At 45.6% G+C, this 20,387-nt stretch overlaps 1 protein-coding gene across 2 annotated transcripts in view; it reads left to right on the top strand.

Annotated features, from left to right (window-relative positions):
• The window catches only part of DHX29 (DExH-box helicase 29), a 49,093-nt gene extending 47,097 nt beyond the window's left edge, over window positions 1-1,996 (top strand). For both annotated transcript variants that reach the window (XR_016220191.1, XM_002714035.5), the window contains exon 27: window positions 1,707-1,996. Coding sequence is in view for 1 of the 2 variants with exons in the window: in XM_002714035.5 (XP_002714081.3) it covers window positions 1,707-1,759 (53 nt within the window). In the remaining variant the exon portion in view is untranslated. The remainder of the gene's footprint in view (window positions 1-1,706) is intronic.
• Window positions 1,997-20,387: the final 18,391 nt, after the last annotated feature.

Raw genomic sequence — 20,387 nt, 5'->3', positions numbered from 1 at the left:
TTCCACGATGCCAGCCCCTTTTTTGGACTTCTTATAAAAAAAAAAAAAAAGTTGTGATAGACTGTCAGACTTTTGAAAAAGAATTATTTGAAGTTGCTCTTTTGCTTTCTTTTATTCTCTACTCTTACTCAAAAACCAGGTTTCTGGGGCTGGTGCTGTGGCATAGTGGGTAAAGTCTGTACCTGCAGTGTCAACATCCCATATGGTGGCCAGTTAAAGTCCCTGCTTCTCCACTTCCAATCCAGCTTTCTGCTATGGCCTGGAAAAGCAGAAGATGGCCCAAGTCCTTGGGCCTCTGCACCCGCATGGGAGACCCCAAAGAAGCTCCTGGCTCCGGATTGGCACAGTTTTGGCCGTTGTGGCCATCTGGGGAGTGAACCAGCGGATGGAAGACCTATCTCGCTCGCTTGCTCGCTCGCTCGCTGTCACTCTTGCTCTCTCTCTGCATCTAGCTCTTTCAAATAGATCTTTAAAAAAAAAAAAAGTTTCTTTCTAGACCTGACATTGATCCAACTGTGAAAGTAACCTATCCCCTCACCTCCCCACAGGTCCAGTTATCAAAATTCCTATTGCAACCATTTGGCATTCTCACACTGAAGAGTCTAATATACATGTAGAATTTCAGTCTTGCAGCCCTGGTGATTACATCTTTCTAGAGAATGGTTATGAGGTAGTTAGGAAGTCACAATTTCAGAGCAACTGTTTAGATGGAGGTAGAAGCAGCTGTTAACAAAACCTCCTTGACAAATAATGTAGTCTCTGTTGTTCTGTTTGTCGATCAGTTGGAACTGGAATGCTTTGTTGTGTGACGAGATCTGTCACTTCCCCATTGACGCCTCTCCCAGAGGCTTCTCTGTTAGAGCTGTGTGCTTCCTTTGCATTTGAACGTGGAGAAACTGGTGACAGTTGCTTCTTCCTTGCCCATGACTGTGGGAATCCTGCTACACTCTGAAGAGCAGGGAAGAGTTAGTGCAGCATACGTTCGGCCTAGTGAAGAAGTTGAAAAATTCGTTGTTTTACAGGAATTTTTAAGGAAATATTCCTGATCAGAAAGTTAGGGTTTACATCACTTCTCTCTTTGGGACTTAGCCTATACAGACTCAAATAACAGCTCTTTTCAAAATAGTAACTTTCCGGGAAAGTATATGCAGTATAACTGTAGCAATAATTAAAATAGTATTTGTAAGCCGGCGCCGTGGCTCAATAGGCTAATCCTCCACCTTGCGGCGCCGGCACACCGGGTTCTAGTCCCGGTTGGGGCGCCGGATTCTGTCCCGGTTGCCCCTCTTCCAGGCCAGCTCTCTGCTATGGCCAGGGAGTGCAGTGGAGGATGGCCCAAGTGCTTGGGCCCTGCACCCCATGGGAGACCAGGAAAAGCACCTGGCTCCTGGCTCCTGCCAGGATCAGCGCGGTGCGCCGGCTGCAGCGGCGGCCATTGGAGGTTGAACCAACGGCAAAGGAAGACCTTTCTCTCTGTCTCTCTCTCTCACTGTCCACTCTGCCTGTCAAAAAAAAAAAAAAAAAAAATAGTATTTGTAGAGCAACAAATACTTCATAGGCCTCTCTAGCTTTAGAGTTAATAGTGCTATTAATTTTGTATTCTAAATTAAGATATTTTAATGAAATATACCTCTTGGTAATATGTGCATATACTGGAAAATTAGCTGGTGTTGAATTTACTCATGGGTTGTTTTTCTTTTACTCAGATGACAAGATTCTACAGATCATTACGGAATTGATAAAAACAGAGAATAACTGAAACAAATTCATGGTGAACTGCTTTAAAAATTAAGATGAAGATTTGCTCAAGAAATTATGTGAAAATGGACCATCCCATTAAGTATTTCATTACTTAAAATGGTGGTACTTGCCATTAGCTTCATAGTGGCAGGAGAAAAGCACATACTTTCAACATGTAATTTTCTAGTTCCTTTTTAATGCTGATTATTCTCAATGTATTTGCCACTACATTTACAATAAATACTTTGGTACCATCCATGTTTTGCACATTATTTACCTTACGGGTAAAGGCAAGGCCTGTGTCTGCAGTATCTGTTAGTGTTGTGAGTCCCTGTGTAGCCACTTGTCTGTCAGCCTTTGATGTCTGGAGATAGAAACCATCTTAATCCAGAAGAAAAAATGAGCTCTGAAACCAAATTTCTATGATAAGGAACTACTTCTTGAGTCAGTTAATATTTGATATGCAAAATCAGAGTCTAAATAAGTGCACTATTGTTAGATGTCACCTATTTCAGTAACACGTGGAAAGTATAGACAGTGCTGGGAGCATAGGCAGCAGTGACGCACACTTCTGTCAGCCTTGCGTTGGTTAACTTTGTGCCATTTCTTCAATTGGAAGCTTTTACTTCCCTGCCTCCAACCTTTTCTTCCTTCCTGTATTTTTCTCTTTCACTTTTTCTTTTTCTTTTTCTAAGATTATTTATTTGAAAGGCAGAGTTTCAGAGAGAGAGAGCGCTTCCATCTGCTGGTTCACTCCCCAAGTGGCCATAATGGCTGGAGCTGGGCCAGGCTGAAGCTAGGAACTTCTTCCAGGTCTCCCACATGGGTGCAGGGGCCCAAGTACTTGAGCCATCTTCAGTGCTTTTCCAGGCCATTAGCAGGAAGCTGGATGGGAAGTGGAGCAGCCAGGACTTGAATGGCACCCATATGGGATGCTGGTGCAGCAGGTGGTGGTGGTTTTGCCTGCTATGCCACAGTGCTGGCCCTCCAACTCTTTTTTTTTTTTACCCACAGTTGAACCAGTATGGTCAGTAACCTGAGATAAAGTGCTCTTAGATGCTTGTCAATGGTCTTATTTAGTGGGGATCTCTTTGAACTCCATTTTGATTACTTAGAGGGGCTTTCTCTTCATTTCATGTCAGTCAGTTATTGATGAAATTCAAATATGGTCCTTTGTAGATCAAATAGCAGAAATGGTATCTAAAGACAAAAGATTAGAATGTACCCAGTACAACTGCGTAGCTCTCAAAATGGGTGCTCAAGTTTTCATATTTGTTGATGAAGCTTCATTTTATGTACAAATGGAAGTAAAGTAAAAATAATACTTGGCAGACTCTAATTTTAGGTTTGTATTGCCATGTGGGGAGGAATCTGAGAGCCTGGAATCAAATGCGACTACACATTTTGGACTCTGCAGCTAGTGTCATAAACAGGAATACAGATGTCAGGACAGAGGTAGATTAGGTGCTGGAGGCAGTTCAGCTTGAAACACACAAGCAGGATTAGCGTCCAAGGTTAGAGTCTTCCACACGGATGATAAAGGTCTGCGAGTTGAAGGAGATGATTAAGGTAGATGCTTTTGCAGAACTCCATTTGTCAATGTCCATTCACGACTTTCCATGTTCGCAGCCATCCCACAGTCACCACTGTCTGCTACCTGCACCCCTAACTAAGGCTCCCCCTATTTATACCTCTCTAATCCAAAAAGAATAATCTTTTACAAAGATAGCTATGTCACTTGGCTGATTAAACCCTTTACTGAGTTCCCACTGATCTTAAAATTTAAAGTTCTAACATGACCTGCAAAGCTCTAAGTGTCGACCTTGCTACCTCCATCCTCATCTCTACTCCCACTTCTTGCGGTGCACCAGCTGCACCAGGCTCCCTTTCAATTATAGAAGGTGTGAAATGGTGACTTAAAACACTGCACATGCTGTTCTCTGCTGTAAACACTGCTTCTGGTTATTTACCCAACAGATTTTCCTGCCACAATGCTGTCTCCACAGACCACCCTACTGCAGTACATCTCCCCTTTAAATCACTCTTAAAACAATACGTTGCTTGGCTTGTACCATCTGCTGTGTGCCTTCTCCCACTAGACCATCTGCTGCACCCTGTTTCATTCACTAGCACATTCCTGGCACAATGCCTGACATATACAGGCATTCAGTAAATGCTAAATGAACGAGATGTGAAGAGGGCCAAGATACAGCTATCTTACAGAAGCTAAGGAAGGAGACTTCTTGAAAGCTATTGTCAGTGGACCAAGGGAAACCTGCTAGAGTCCATGAATACATCAGCCTTTGGAGAGTAGTCTGAATAGAGGGCGGCGGGGAAGGACACTGTCAGAAGTCCCACAACCACCCACAGGTTTGGCAATTCACTAGGAGGACTTAGCACAGATTCTACAGTTGATTACAGAGAAAGGATGTACAACAGGATAAGCCAGGGAAAAAGACACACAGGAATCCCCACACAGGCTTCCTCTGTGCTGTGCAGTGTGTGTGCCCAGGAAAGCCCTCCTCAGCCTCAGAGCTCAAGGACTATTCACAGGCACAAAGACCAGGCATACCTCTCTAAATTCCAGATCCCTAGAAGGAAGGTGGGCATTTAATACTCCTAGTAGGCAAAACAATGTTACCTGAAAACGCAGACAACTTTTGAAAGCCTTGAGCCAACTCTGCAAACAGGCCCTTCTAATAGCCTTGGGCCTGCTACATTAACTCTCCACTGCACAGACACAAATCATAGTTTTAAGGATAAAAAAAGAAAATGGAAGAAGAAAAGGGCAGCAAATAAACAGTGTTCTTTATCAATGCGATGAAGGAACAGAGAAAGTGAATGTTGAGAAAAGGTGTTCTTGGTTAGGAAAACCCTCTGATTTGTGGACAACTCAACTTCTGATCCAGCTGCCTGCATAATGCCGCAGGTACTTGGGTCCTGGCCTCCCATGTGGAAGACCTGGCTAGAGTTCTGGGCTCCTGACTTTCACCTGGGCCAGCCCCAGCTGTTGCGGTCATTTGGAGAGTGAACCAGTAGATAGAAGATCTCTCTTTGCTCTCCCCCCAAATCTTCCAAAATAAAATGAAAATAAATTTTAAAAAATAAGGCTGAGGTGTAATGGTTCCAGTTACTAATAAAAATAAACAAACCTGAAGCAGTTCCTTGCTGGTGGATAGCAGAACGGAGATGCAGACCACTGAAGATCCAGGATCAGGATGACCGGTATGTTGGCCCATCAGCATAGATGCAGGAAAAGGACAGAGAAGACTGGGAAGTATCAAGGAAAAAGCATGTCTCCATCTTTGTTCAGTTACACTTTATATGGTGAGTACTGAACCACGAACTCTATCACACCCCTATATTTAGTCCTAGCAACCACCCTAAGTGGAGTGGGTGCTGGAATTTTAATTTCAAATGGGGAAGCTGACCACAGGAGGCTGAATTTTCTAAGGGTACTCAGCTAATGAGGAAGAAGTGAAAAGACCATTCAAAAATAATCTGAGCCACGTACTGACAAGATAGACGGGTATAGGGTTGAGAGAAACACATCCCTGTATCTATGGTCAGCTGAATTTCAGCAAGGGTGCTAGAGGGGAAAGAACCATCTTTTCTGCCACAGTACTGGGACAATTGGATGGCCATGTGCAAGAGACTGAAAAGGACCCTTAGTTCCCTCATACTAAATACAAACAGCAACTTATAGAGCTAAATATAATGGCTAAAACTCTAATACTAAAAAAAAAAAAAAAAAAAAAAGAGTATATCTTCAAGACCTTGGATTACTTGGTTTTTTTTTTTTTTTTAAGAGTATTTATTTGAGAAGCAGAGTTAGAGAGGGAGAGACAGAAAGCAGTTTTTTCCATCCACTGGTTCACTCCCCAAATGGCTGCAATGGCTGGAGCTGGGCTGATCCAAAGCCAGGAGCTTCTTCCTGGTCTTCTACATGTGTGCAGGGGCTGAAGCAGTTGGGCCATCTTCCACTGCCTTCCTAGGCCATTAGCAGAGAGCTGAATTGGAAGTGGAGCAACTGGGACTTGAACCAGTGCCCATATGGGATGCCAACACCAGAGGTGGAGGTTTATCCTACCATGCCACAGTGCCAGCCCCAAGTATTTTTTAGATAGAACACCAAAAGCACAAGAGAGAAAAAAAAATAAGTAGGACTTCATCAAAATGGAAAACATTTGTCTAGTACTCAATGCCATTCTTTTTTAAGATTTATTTTATTTATTTATTTGAAAGGCAGAGTTATACAGAGAGAGACAGAGACAGAGAGATCTATTGGCTGGTTCACTTTGGCCAAGCCAAAGCCAGGAGCCAGCAGCTTCTTCCAGGTCTCCCACACGGGTGGAGGAGCCCAAGGACTTGGGCCATCTTCTGTTGCTTTCTCAGGTACATTAGCAGGGAGCTGCACTGAAAATGGAGCAGCCAGGACTTGAACCAGCACCCATATGGGATGCCAGCACTGCAGGCCGTGGCTTAGCCCATCACGCCGCAATGTTTAGCCCCAATAATGGCCATTCTTTTTTTTTTTTTAATTTTTTTTTTTTTTTGACAGGCAGAGTGGACAGTGAGAGAGACAGAGAGAAAGGTCTTCCTTTGCTGTTGGTTCACCCTCCAGTGGCCACCGCGGCCGGCGTACCATGCTGATCCAAAGGCAGGAGCCAGGTACTTATCCTGGTCTCCCATGGGGTGCAGGGCCCAAGTACTTGGGCCATCCTCTACTGCACTCCCTGGCCACAGCAGAGAGCTGGAATGGCCATTCTTAATGTGGTATCTAAAAAAGCAAAGTCAGGATAGGCATTGGCCTAGCGGCTAAGCCACCAGTTGGGACGCTCACATCCTGTAGTGGAGTGCCTGGGTTTGATACCAGCTGCAGCTTCCTGCTGAGCAGTACGTGGGGAGGCAGCAGGTGATGGCCCAGATGATTGGGTTCCTGCCACCCACACGGGAGAGCTAGATTAGAGTCTCAGTTCTGAGCTCCTGGCTTTGGTCTGGCCTATCCCTGGCCATTGCAGGTATTTGGGGAGTGAACCAGTGGATGGAAGTTGCCCCTGCTTCTGCCTTTCAAACAAGAAAAAAAAAAAAAAAACTTTAAAAATAAATTCCCAGGGCCGGTGCTGTGGCGGTGGCGCAGTGAGTTAAAGCCCAGCCTGCAGTGCTGGCATCCCATATGGGCACCAGTTCTAGTCCTGGCTGCTCCTCTTCTGATCCAACTCTCTGCTATGGCCTGAGAAAGCAGTAGAGGATGGCCCAAGTCCTTGGGCCCCTGCACTCACATGGGACACCCAGAAGAAGCTCCTGGCTTCAGATTGGCGCAGCTCTGGCCGTTGCGGCCATCTGGGGAGTGAAGCAGCAGATGGAAGACCTCTCTCTCTGTGTCTCTACCTCTCTCTGTAATTCTTTCAAATAAATAAAATAAATCTTAAAAAAAAAAGAAAACATTTGCAAACTATGCAACAAATATCCGAAATCTATAAAGAGCTAAAAAGAAAAAAAAAAAATTCCCCCCTCCATGCCGCTCTGGCTGGAAGTCCTTGATTCTAATAAATACTTTTAAATCTCAAAATAAAATTAATTAATTAATTAAAAAGGCAAACTCATAGAAGCAGGGAATAAAAGAGCAGATTCTCGAAGGTGGATGAAATCAGGAGGTTTGGGTCAGAGAATATAAGCTTTTAGTTACTAGGTAAGTTCTCAGGATCTAACACATGGGAACTACAGTTAATAACACTGTATTATTTGCTGACATTTGCTGCTGTCACTTTACTCATTGTGAACTGTTAAATTCAAGAAAGTCTCAGAATACAAAATCAAAATAGAAAAATCAATTCCACTTTTATACACTAACAATGAACAATCCAAAAATGAAATTGAGAAAATAGGTAATGACAGCATCAAAAATAAAATACTTGGGAATAAATTTAACCAAGGAGGAGAAACACTTAAACACTGAAAACACAAACACTGCTAAAAGAAATTAAAGGAGACAAATAAATTGAAAGACATTTGTGTTCATGGATCAGAATATTTATATTGTTCATACTAGCCCCAACAATTTATAGACCCAATGCAATCCCTACCAACATCCAAATGGCAGTTTTTACAGAAATATAAAAAGCAATTTCTAAGATTTATATGAAGCCAAGAAGAAACTTAACTTGCCAAAATAATCCTGTTACAGGTAAAGCTGATGGGCTCACACTTCCTGATTTCAAACATACAAAAGCTATGATAATCAAAACAGTATCGTATGGGCCAATGTTGGGACGCAGCAGGCTAAGCTGCCACCTGTGATGCTGGCCTCCCATACTGGGGCACCAGTTCAAGTCCCAGCTGCTCTAGGACTGCGGGAGATCCTGATGGGATTTCTTGCTCCTGGCTTTGGCCTGGTCCATATCTGGCTGTTACAACCATCTGGATAGTGAACTACCAAGTGAGAACTCACTTCTTGCTCTCCCTCTTTCTGTTGTTGTGCCTTTCAAATAAACAAATAAGTAAACTTTTAAAAAATGAGATTAAATCCTTTCACATGCTACAATATGGATGAACCTTGAAGATATTAAGCTACATGAAATAAGCCAGTTACACAAAGGATGATTCCATTCATACAAGGTCTCTTAAATAGGTAAACTCATAGGAAGTAAAACAGTGGTTGTCAAGGACAGAATAAAAAAAAGTTAAAATGTCTAACAACTGAGTAAATGGATTTAAAGAGTGTCAATATGGGGGCTGGCCCTGAGGCACAGCAGGTTAATGCTCTGGCCTGCAGCACTGGCATCCCAATTGGGAGCCGGTTCAAGTCTCAGCTGCTCCACTTCCAATCCAGCTCCCTGCTAATGTATCTGGGGAAGCAGTGGAGGGTGGCCCAAAGTGTTTGAATCCCTGCACCCACATGGGAGACCCGGAGGAAGCTGCTGGATCCTGGCTTCGGCCTTGCCCAGTCCCTGTCATTATGGCCATTTGGGGAGTGAACCAGCAGATGGAAGATCTCTGTCTGTCTCTGTCTCTGTCTCTCTCTCTCTCTCTCTCTCTCTCTCTAACTCTGCCTTTAAATAAATATTTTTTAAAATTTTTTTTATTTATTTGAAAGTCTGAGTTACACAGGGAGAGAAAGAGAGGCAGAGAGAGAGAGAGAGAGAGGTCTTCCATCTGCTGGTTCACTCCACTCCCTAATTGGCCGCAATGGCCAGAGCTGCACCGATCCAAAACCAGGAGCCAGGAGCTTCTTCTGGGTCTCCCACATGGGTGCAGGGGCCCAAGGACTTGGGTCATCTTCCACTGCTTTCCCAGGCCATCGCAGAGAGCTGGATCAGAAATGGAGCAGCTGGGACTCAAACCAGTGCCCATATGGGATGCCGGCACTGGAGGCAGTGGCTTTACCCGCTATGCCACAGCGCTGGCCCCAATAAATCTTTAAAAAAAAAAGTGTCTATACTTAATATCAATAGGACCAATGCAATATAATGAAATCAATATATTGTATCAATAAAATAGGATACTAGGTCATTAAAAAGGGATGAAAGACTGTTAATATGCTACAATATGGAAGAAGCTTGAAAACATAAGCCAAAGAAGCCCACAAAAGGCCACATATTGCATGACTTCTTAGACTTCAAATGCCTGTAACAGGCAAATCCATAGAAACAAACAGATTAGTGGTTGCAGGGGCCAAAGGGACAGGGAAATGGGGAGTAACCACTCATGGGAACAGGATTTTTTGGGGGGATGACAAAAATGTTATGAAATGAGATTGAAGTGATAACTGCACAATTCAATGCTAGAAACACAGAATTGTATACTCCAACAGGGTAAATGTGCACAAACAAGATGATCAGACTCAGCGCGGTACGCCAGCCGCAGCGCGCCGGCCGCGGCGGCCATTGGAGGGTGAACCAATGGCACAAGGAAGACCTTTCTCTCTGTCTCTCTCTCTCTCACTGTCCACTCTGCCTGTCCAAAAAAAAAGGATGATCAGACTCAAATTCTCTCCAGCCAGGCGTCTGAACTACCAAACCAGGAAACAGTGGCACAACCAGTTAGCAGCACAGCTCGGGACCAGAACTGTGGAACGAGGAATGAGTGCTCTGTAAATCAAATGTCAGTTCTTTGGATTTGTGTTTCCCTCAATTTCCTAATAAATACACAGTCACCCACCAATATCTCGGGGTGATTGGCTAGAGGACCCTTTACAAAATATGCGGATGCTCAAGTCCCTTCTACAAAATGGCATGGAAATTGCATATAACCCACATCCTCCCAAGCTTTAAAACATCTCTAGGGGTGGTGTTGTGATGCAGCAGGTTAAGCCATTGCTTGGTTTACCTGCATCCCATATCAGAATGCTGGTTCAAGTCCTGGCTTTTCCACTTCCTATCCAGCATTTCTGCTAATGCAACCTGGGAGGCAGCAGATGATGGCTCAAACGCTTGGGCCCCTGCCACTGACGTGGGAGGCACAGAGTTCCAGGTTCCTGGTTTCAGCCTGGTCCAGCCCTGTCTGTTGCAGGCATTTGGGGAGTAAACCAGCAGATGGAAGGGGGTGCTCACTCTCTCACCCTCTCTGCCTTTCAAGTAGATGAATATAAATAAAAGTAAACATTAAAAATCATCTCAGGTTATTTACAAATGTAATTCCTAATAATACCAGATAAATGCTGTGTAAGTAACTGCTGTATTGTTTAGGAAAACATCTGTACACACTTGCTACAGATGCACTTTTTCAGAATATTCTCCATCTGCCATTGATTGAATCCACAGATACAGAATCAACAGATCCACAGGGCAGACTTGTAAAAGATTTCATCCCAGCCTCTACTAAATGAATTGGGTCAGGCAAGAGGGGCAGCTGTGGCCAAATGGTCGTGCCTGGATTCCCTAGGAAGGGAAGGGCCAAAACACAACCAGGGTTGACTGTGCAGCACAAGTCACAAGGTTTTCCCTTTATTAACACATTTTAATATACCCAAAAGCTGTACCGATTTAGGATTGAACCCAGTCATTTTGAGATAAGGAAGTCTACAACAAACTATGCCTTTCCAAAAGGCAACAGATGAGTTCTTTTTCTTTTATTTATTTGAAAGGCAGAATGAGAGAGAGAGAGAGAGAGAGAGAGAGAGAGAAAGATCTGTCTGCCAAATTATTCCCAAATGGCCTACAATAGCTGGGGCCAGGAAGCCAGCAGCCTGGAACTCCATGCTGGTCTCCTACATGGGTGGCAATGGCCATCTTCCGTTGCTTTCCCAGGCACATTAGCAGGGAGCTGGATTGGAAGCAGAGCCGCTGGCAATTGAACCAGCACTCTGGTATGGTGCCAGCGTCACAGGCAGTGGCTTAAACTGCTGTAACACAACACTGTTCCCCAGGGTTTGTTTCTGTTACCCACTTAATGTCTATGTAGAAGACAAAATTTGGAGACTGATGGAAACATAATAATTTTAAGTTTACATTTAATTGTAAAGTGAACTTTTAAAATTATTTATCTATTTGAAAGACAGAGTTGTTCCACCCACTGCTTTCCTCCCCCAAATGCCTACAGCAGCAGGAGCTGGGAACTCAATCCAGGTCTCCCATGGGGCGGCAGGGACCCACCTATCTGAGCCATCACCCACTGCCACCCAGAGTGAACATCAGCAGGAAGCTGGACTCAGGAACAGGGTCGGTACTCAGGCATCTGACAAAGGATCTGGACATCCCACGTGGTGCCTTAACTGCTGTGCTAAGCACCTGCCCCCACGTGGAATTATCAGCGTGCTTCAAATCACGGTGTGCTGAAAGCTCTTAATAAGCAAGTCTCATTCAGCCTGCTTGTGCAGTCCCTCCCTCCCCTGCAACTCCAACATTACTTCCACACCTCCAAAGTTCCCATGGACCAGGCCGAAGGGGAGTGGTGTCCCCAGCAGGCAAGCCTAGCTCCCCTGCCAGGGAGAGGGTTGAACAGGGAATGGAGAGGGAACAAAAAGAGAAAAACTGAGCAGTGCAAACCTAAGATTGGGTAGTTTCAAGAGGAAAAGGTGGCGACACATGGGTGTGAATAAACGAAGAGAAACTATAGCTGGTCAGAATGGGAAGGCGTAGGGATGTACTCCACTTGCAGAAAAGATAGGGGTCCAGAGATGTGGGTTGTAGCTTTGCCCTTCTGTGTGTGGTTTTGGTCCACAAATATCTGTGCTAAAGTAGAGAGAAATTTTAACATTATAGCATCCTAACAGTTCTAAATACATGCCAACAAGCTACACATCTTCATATCCTGATCACCAAACTTCAAGAAATCAAGAGACATCCCATTGTAACACTAATCTTCCTAGAATGCCTAAGTACATAACTACACATACCTACATTTGATGGGAAACAGTAGCTATTAAAAAAATCATGATTTTTGAGGATCATTTAACACCTTGGGGAAGAAGCCAAGATACAACGTTAAGGCAGATGAAGGGGATAGGGAAGAAACAGTGCAGTGCATTAACTTGGCTGCTCCCAGCTTCTTGGCATACAACACGTTTCCCACCTCCACTGTGTCAGGTTGGGATTGGATTTCTCACTAGTGAGAATATGAGCAAAACTGCTGTGTCACATTCTAGTCTCAGGCACCAAAAAAAAAAAAAACAAAAAACAAAAAACAAAAAACAAAAAACAAAACAAACAAACAAACAAAAAAAACACCAAACAAAAAAAACACAAAGCACAAGTGTGTCAGGATTTCTCTCCCAGCGTCAGGACTGGATGCAGACAGCTCCCAAGATAGTGATTTGCAAAATGGAAGCAGCCATGATCTTTAACTCACTGTTGGAGGAAAATGACCAGCAGAGCTGCCTGACCTGCAAAGAAGTGTGCTGAAAGCAAGAAACTAACTTGGGTTGTATTGAGCCATTCACATTAGGGTTCATGGTGCAGGTGTTGTGGTACAGTACAAACAGGTTATGCCATGGCTTGGGACACCTGCATCCCACATTAAAGTGCCTGGTTCCAGTTCTAGCTACTCCACCTTTGATCCAGCTCCCTGCTAATGTACCTTGGGGTGCACTTTGGCTCCAACCATTGCAGCCATTTGGGGAGTGAGCCAGTGGTTGCAAATCTCTCTTTTCTCTAACTCTGTCTCTCAGAGAAATAAATAAATCTTTAGAAAATAACATAAAAATTAGGGTTTACGAGGGCTGGCGCTGTGTAAGGCCACCACCTGTAGCACTGGCATCCTATGTGGGTGTCAGTTTGAGTCCCAGCTGCTGCACTCTGATCCATGTACCTGCTAATATGCCTGGGAAGGCAATGGAGGATGGCCCAAGTAATTGAGCCCCTGCACTTACGTGGGAGACCTAGAAGAGGCTCCTTGCTCCTGGCTTCAGACTGGCCCAGCTCTAGCCATTGTGTCCATTTGGGGAGAGAACCAGTGGGTAGATTTCTGTCTCTCCTTCTCCCTATCTGTAACTATTTCAAATAAATATTTTTTTTAAATTAGGACTTAGAAATTGGTGCTGTGCTGTAGTGGGTAAAGCAATTGCCTGCAGTGCCAGCATTCCATATGGGTGCCGAGTCGTATCTTGGCTGCTCCATTTCTGATCCAGCTCTCTGTTTATGGCCTGGGAAAGCAGCAGAAGATGGCCCAAGTGCTTGGGCCCCTGCACCCACATGAGAAACCCAGAAGAAGCTCCTGGCTCCTGGCTTCGGATTGGCACAGCTCTGGCCATTGCAGCCATTTGGGGAGTGAACCAGCAGATGGAAGACCTCTCTTTATCTCTCTGCTTCTGCCTCTGTATCTCTGCCTTTCAAATAAACAAATAAATAAATCTTTAAAAAAATTAGGGCTTAATTGCTAGGGCAATAACTATAGTAAGATATCAAACTATGTATGTGAAGAGTCAAATTTCGCTTTGACGAAGTGAATATATAAGTATGTATTGTGTTCATGTTTAGATACAAATAAGCAACTGAAAGAATATGTATTAAATTGTAAGCGTACTGTTATAAAATTGTAATATCTAATCCTCTATTCACTGTGGATTTTTTTCTCATTTTACTGTAATAAACAGATATTACTTTTGGAATCAGGAATATACTGTAAATATTAACAAAAAAAGTAAATAGGCAAGGCTCAGAATAGACAATGAGTGAACCCTGGCTGATTAACTGAAATCTGGGTACAGTGAGTGACTGGCACACTGGGACAAGGGATGGGTGCATGGTTTGCTACACAGCTCTTCCTGGAATGCTCAGATATTTTCGAGAGATCATTCACCACCAAAAGAAGCCAAGAACAATTTCTTCATATACTATTTAGATGAAAATAATTTTCACAGTTTGATGCTGAAGTTTTCATGTGCATACAATTCCCCGTTGGCCTTTGAGTTTAAAAAAATGATGTCACAATAGAGAATCAAGAAGAGCACAGGGCCTAGGACAGAATAGGTGCTCCATGAATGGTGCACACCTGCTTCCTGCAAGCAGCTAGGAAAACAGAACCAGCAGATAGGAAAACAACAGAAATGCAGGTTAGGATACGGGGGTGGGAAACAGAGGATCTCTCAGTCCTGGCAGATCTGACTTTAATACACAGACTTGCCATCTGAGAAGAAAACTCACCTCCTCCGTGCAGACCAAGAGAATGGAACACACAGGCTGGATCCTGCCTCCCAACAGGGCAGCCTAACCTGCTACATGCTGAACGCTGCTGCTAGCTGCAGGCCTCGGAGCCCTCTCTCAGAAACTCAGCAGTGCAGGACTCAGCGGCCCTCAACAGCTGCACGGCTTTCATCTGTACCCTGTGATTTGCCATCCAAGTCGGCATAGTGCACACTGAGCCCTGCAGCCTTTCCCTTTGGTGGCTTTTCAATAGGACCAGTGTCCCTTTGCACTTGGGACATGGGGTTATTGTACCCTGGTCTGAAGACACTGATTGTGGCCCTTTTTGTCTCCTGTGTGGAAAAGACAAGAGAGGATGGATCTGCCCTATCCACACCAGAGGAACCCAAAGTGATGTTAATATGGGATGCTGCACCGCCACCTAGGCTGCTTGTTTATCACGTAAAGTCATGTCATCAACAATGCAGCAGTAGAGGGGCATTCGCTTTGTCTTGCATTGGGCTGGGCAGTGTCCATTGTTAATTTCCACACTCCTCGCCTTTGCAGATCATCCTGAGATAGCGCTTAGGAGAATTTAACTATCATCATCTAAGCTTAGTTGGGTCCTCTCTGATGGGAAAACGTTGTTCCCTAACAGTGATTTATCAACTTCAGCCAACATTCTGAGAAATCCCACTCCGGGAATGGGTTTGCACCACATTAGCAGAAAGAGACTGATGGTGACTGGTGAATGCCAGCAACACAGGGTAACATTCTTCAGATAGGCTGGCGTTTGGCCTAGCAGTTAAGACAGCAGCAGGGACACACACATCCCATACTGGAGTGCCTGGGCTCAAGTCCTAGCTCTGCTCTCGATTCCACTTTCCCGCAAATCTGCACCCTGGAAAGCAGCAGGTAGGCCAACCATGTAGGAGAATCAGACTGAGTTCTTGTCTCCCAGCCTCAGCCTGGCCCAGTTCCACCTACTGTGGGCATTAACGGAGTGAACTCATGGATGGGATTTCTCTGCCTCTTAAATAAAATATAAATTTAAAAAAATTAAAAATAGCTACCTATTCATACTCTAGACCATGACACATTTTCATTGTTGCACCTCCCTTACTGCTGTCTGATATTGTTTTCAGCCTCCCCACCCCTTGCTCTATGTAAGCAGGGCCTTGTGTGTTTTAGGTACTCATTAAATACTGGGGGTAGAAGAACAGAACCAGACAACTCAATATTCAGAGCCAGTTATGTACTGGTGATCAGGCTATTTCAAAAAGTTAATGGAAAATGGAATTAAATGATGCAATTTTTGAAATCCATGCCTAGTTTTTCCATAAAACACATTTCCCATGAACTACTTAAGGAACTCTTATTAGGCCAGCGCCGTGGCTCACTAGGCTAATCCTCCGCCTTGCGGCGCCGGCACACCAGGTTCTAGTCCCAGTCAGGGCGCCAGATTCTGTCCCGGTTGCCCCTCTTCCAGGCCAGCTCTCTGCTATGGCCTGGGAGTGCAGTGGAGGATGGCCCAAGTGCTTGGGCCCTACACCCCATGGGAGACCAGGATAAGCACCTGGCTCCTGGCCACAGTGCGCCGGCCACGGTGGCCACCGGAGGGTGAACCAACGGCAAAGAAAGACCTTTCTCTCTGTCTCTCTCTCTCTCACACTATCCACTCTGCCTGTCTAAATAAATAAATAAATAAATAAATAAAGGAACTCTTATTGAAGTTAAGAGGTTCCTTTAGTGGTTTGTCTTAGATCTGCCTCTTCATATGAAATATATGCTTGCTCCAGCAATGGAAGATGAACAGATAACCCATACTTCCCAGCAGATTATCAAACAAAAGCACCAGGGGTAGACATTTGGCCTAGTGTTCAAGATGCCCACAACCCACATCTGAGTGCCTAATTCGATTGCTAGCTCTGGTTCCTGATTCCAGCTTCCTGCTAAGGTAGACTCTGAGAGGCAGCAGGTGCTGGCTCAAGCAGTTGGGTCTCTGCCACCCATATGGGAGACCTGGATTGAGTTCCTGGCTTCTGGCTCCAGCCCCAGCTCAGCCATGGCTGCTGTAGGCATTTGGAAAGTGAACCAGTGGGTAGACGCTCTCTGTCTTTTGAATAAATAAGAAAAATTATTTTTAAAGATGTACTTTATTTATTTGAAAGACAGAGTTACAGAGAGAGGTAGGGACAGAGAGGTCTTCCATCTGCTGTTTCACTTCCCAGATGGCTGCAGTGGGCGGAGCTGTGCCAATCCGAAGCCAGGAGCCAGGAGCTTCTTCCAGGTCTCCCATGTGGGTGCAGGGGCCCAAGGACTTGGGCCATCTTCCACTGCTTTCCCAGGCCAGAGCAGAGCTGGATTGGAAGAGGAGCAGCCAGGACTTGAACTGGCACCCATATGGGATGCTGGTGCTTCAGGCCAGGGCTTTAACCTGCTGTGCCACAACGCCAGCCTCAGAAAAAATATTTTAACAAAAGAACAAAGGCATTAACTTCCCTCACTCATCTTTTGAGAGATTTATTTTATTTATCTGAAAGGTAGAGTTAGAGAGAGAGAATGAGGGAGAGCAGAGATTTTCCACTGCCGGTTCACTCCCCAGATGGCCATAACAACCAGGTTGAAGCCAGGAGCTTCATTCGGGTCTCCCACGTGGGTGCAAGGGCCCAAGGACCTAGACCATCCTCTATTGCTTTCCCAGGCACATTAACAAGAAGCTGGATCAGAAGTGGAGCAGCCAGGACTTAAACGGATGCCCGCCCATAGGAGATTCCTGCACGCAGGCAGTGACTTAACTTTTTACACCACAATATGGTACACATTTCCCTCATTTATTAGGCCAATAGCCAATTGTTTTCTTTTCTTTCTTTTCTTGGTTTTTTTTTTTTTTTAATTTGATAGGCAGAATGACAGAGAGAGGAAGGGAGAGGGAGAGATCATCTATCTACTGGTTCTCTCCCCACATGGCTACAACAACCAGGGCTGGGCCAGGCTGAAGCCAGGAGCTTCTTCCAGGTCTTCTACATGAGTACAAGAGCCCAAGTACCTGGGCCATCCTCCGCTGCTTTCCTAGGCACATTAGTAGGGAGCTGGATTGGAAGTGGAGCAGCTGGGACATGAACCAGGTGCCCATTTGGGATGCCAGAGTCACCCAGAGGGGCTTTGCCTGCTGTGCCATGGTGCCAGCGCCAGGCTAGCTGCTTTCTGAGATTTTTTTTTTTCATTCAAGGGCTGCTAGACATGGGAACTTGCCTTTCACAGCCCAGTTTAAGCACATCTATTCAGCACCAGTATTCTGAGAGGCAGAGATCTGTCACTTTCCTACAAGATCACCTCCAGAGAGGTGCTGGGGTCATAGAAAACAGAAGTAGGCCAGTGCCGCGGCTCACTAGGCTAATCCTCTGCCTTGCGGCACCGGCACACCGGGTTCTAGTCCCGGTCAGGGCGCCGGATTCTGTCCCGGTTGCCCCTCTTCCAGGCCAGCTCTCTGCTGTGGCCAGGGAGTGCAGTGGAGGATGGCCCAGGTGCTTGGGCCCTGCACCCCATGGGAGACCAGGAGAAGCACCTGGCTCCTGCCATCGGATCAGCGCGGTGCACCAGCCGCGGCGGCCATTGGAGAGTGAACCAACGGCAAAGGAAGACCTTTCTCTCTGTCTCTCTCTCTCTTACTGTCCACTCTGTCAAAAAAAAAGTGGTCTATGCTCATCACATTCCACACAGCATCACGTTTTCTTTGGCCTCAAAGGCTTGGTCCCTTTTTATCCCACTCTCAATTACAGCTTAATTTTTAAAAATTTTTACTTATTTTGAAGAGCACAGAGATCTTTCATTCCCTGAATCACTCCTCAAATGATTGAAACAGACAGGACTGGGCCAGGTCAAAGCCAGGAGCCGGGAACTCCACCTGGATCTCCCACGTGGATGGCAGGGGCCCAAGGACTTGGGCCATCTTCTGCTGCCACCCAGAGTGCACATCAAGGAAGGACTTGAACCCAGGCACTGCAATATGGGATGTGGGTGTCTGAAGCAGGATTTTGTTTTGTTTTGTTTTTTGACAGGCAGAGTGGACAGTGAGAGAGAGAGAGACAGAGAGAAAGGTCTTCCTTTGCCGTTGGTTCACCCTTCAATGGCCACTGCAGCTGGCGCACCATGCTGATCAGAAGCCAGGAGCCAGGTACTTCTCCTGGTCTCCCATGGGGTGCAGGGCCCAAGCACTTGGGCCATCCTCCACTGCACTCCCTGGCCACAGCAGAGAGCTGGCCTGGAAGAGGGGCAACCGGGACAGAATCCGGCACCCCGACCGGGACTAGAACCCGGTGCGCTGTCACCGCAAGGCAGAGGATTAGCCTAGTGAGCCGCGGCGCCGGCCTTGAAGCAGGATTTTAACCTGTGGGCCAAAGCCTGTGCCTAATAGTTGCATTTTTACCTCCTGAGATTCTGCCCACCACTCTCCGCAAGAAAGTGCAGCAAGATTTGACTCCTCAGGGACCTGCGTCCACTCAGCCTTGCTCTCCTTTCAAAGCAGTGCCCTGGGAGCAGACTTAAAGCCCTCCCTCCGTTCTCGCTTAGCACCAAACAAGCATAGAAAAGCACAGAGGTAGAAGTCTAGACTGGGATTACAGATTTACTTTCAGTCTTAAATATTCCACTTCCTAGCTAAACATCTTTAAGTAATCTCCTTAATCTGTCTGAATGTGTTCTCTCATCAACACAATGGGGAGAATGTGTTATCTCGTACAGCCCAGGGGATGATGACAATGCTACAGGAAATATAAGGTACAACCTAACAAGCCCCAGAATTCAGCGAATGTTAACAAGACTCAGCGTGACCTGGCCTCATCTCCTCTCTGAGCTCAGCTGCTGTTCTCCTTACCCCCACTCCAGCCACGCTGCCTTCCTCACGCCAGGCCTATTCATGCCTCAGGACTTTTGCACTGGCTGTTTTAGCTGCTAAAGTTACTGTCCCCACAGATGTCCATGTGGCCAACTTCTCTTCTTAGAGGCCTCTGCTCAAATGATGCTTCTCCCATGATCTTTCCCTGGCCAGCTTATTTAAGCCTATACTCTATCCATCAACACTCCCAACACCCCAATTCCTGTACTTTTTGTCTCTCTCTGCGTCAGCACCTGATTTAGGTTCCACCAAAGCCAGAGAGTTTGTCAGTCCTGTTCACTGATCTCAGGCACATGTAAAACCTAGCAGAGCATCAGGCTAGGATGGCGGTGTGAGGAGATGCGGTGGGGTTCTAGGAAACAAGTCACTTAGTCCCCCATGCTGAGAGCACTGCAGCCTGGTGTGGCTCCAGCATAATTACACTGCTGTGCTGTCTGTCTGTCTGGATCTTCCTGATGTTCACGCCTGATCCAGAGGGTGCGTTAGCAGGAAGCGGGAATCGGAAGTAGGGGCAGGACTTGAACCAGAGCGCTCTGAGATGGGGTGTGAATGTCTTAACCACTGTGCCGGTCTGGAGGACTGGGGCTACTGTGCTGGAGCCCGTGTGTTCCGTTCTGATGTTTCCTTTCCAATAGCCAGAATTCTGCCTCTACATGGGGCAAGGACATGTACACTTCACAGGTGTAAAACTTCTTACAGGTTACCCAAAACAATGCTTATTTGGAGGTTCAACACTCAAAAAACAGCCTGAGATCTCAAATGAAATCCAGCAGGATTGTAACCCAAACCAGACTCCTTATAACCCATAACTCATTCATATATACAAACACATCATAACAAAGTAAAGAACAAGTATTCTCTTCCCCAGTCATCTTCAGTGGCAACAAGACACAAACCTTACACCTTAGCTGGCAAAAAACATAATTATAACAACAGCTGATCGCAGTGAACATGATACAAGCATATGATGTTTTATTTAACCCTCACAATAATCTTACAAGATACTCTTACTCTTTAAAATGTATTTGAGAGGCAGACAGAGACACACGTGGCGTTCTACTCGCTGGTTCACTCCCCCAAAGCATGAAACATCCAGGGCTAAAGCTAGGAACTGAGAACTCGATTCAGGTTTTCCTTATGGGTGGCAGGAACCCAACAATTCCCATCACCGCTGCCTCTCTTGGTCTATT

The sequence above is a fragment of the Oryctolagus cuniculus genome, chromosome 14 (assembly GCF_051225735.1).
Source record: "Oryctolagus cuniculus isolate XC-2025 breed Fujian yellow rabbit chromosome 14, ASM5122573v1, whole genome shotgun sequence".
Lineage (NCBI taxonomy): Eukaryota > Metazoa > Chordata > Mammalia > Lagomorpha > Leporidae > Oryctolagus > Oryctolagus cuniculus.
The sequence above is the reverse complement of the archived record's forward strand: the minus strand, read 5'-3'. Positions and strand labels throughout refer to the sequence as shown.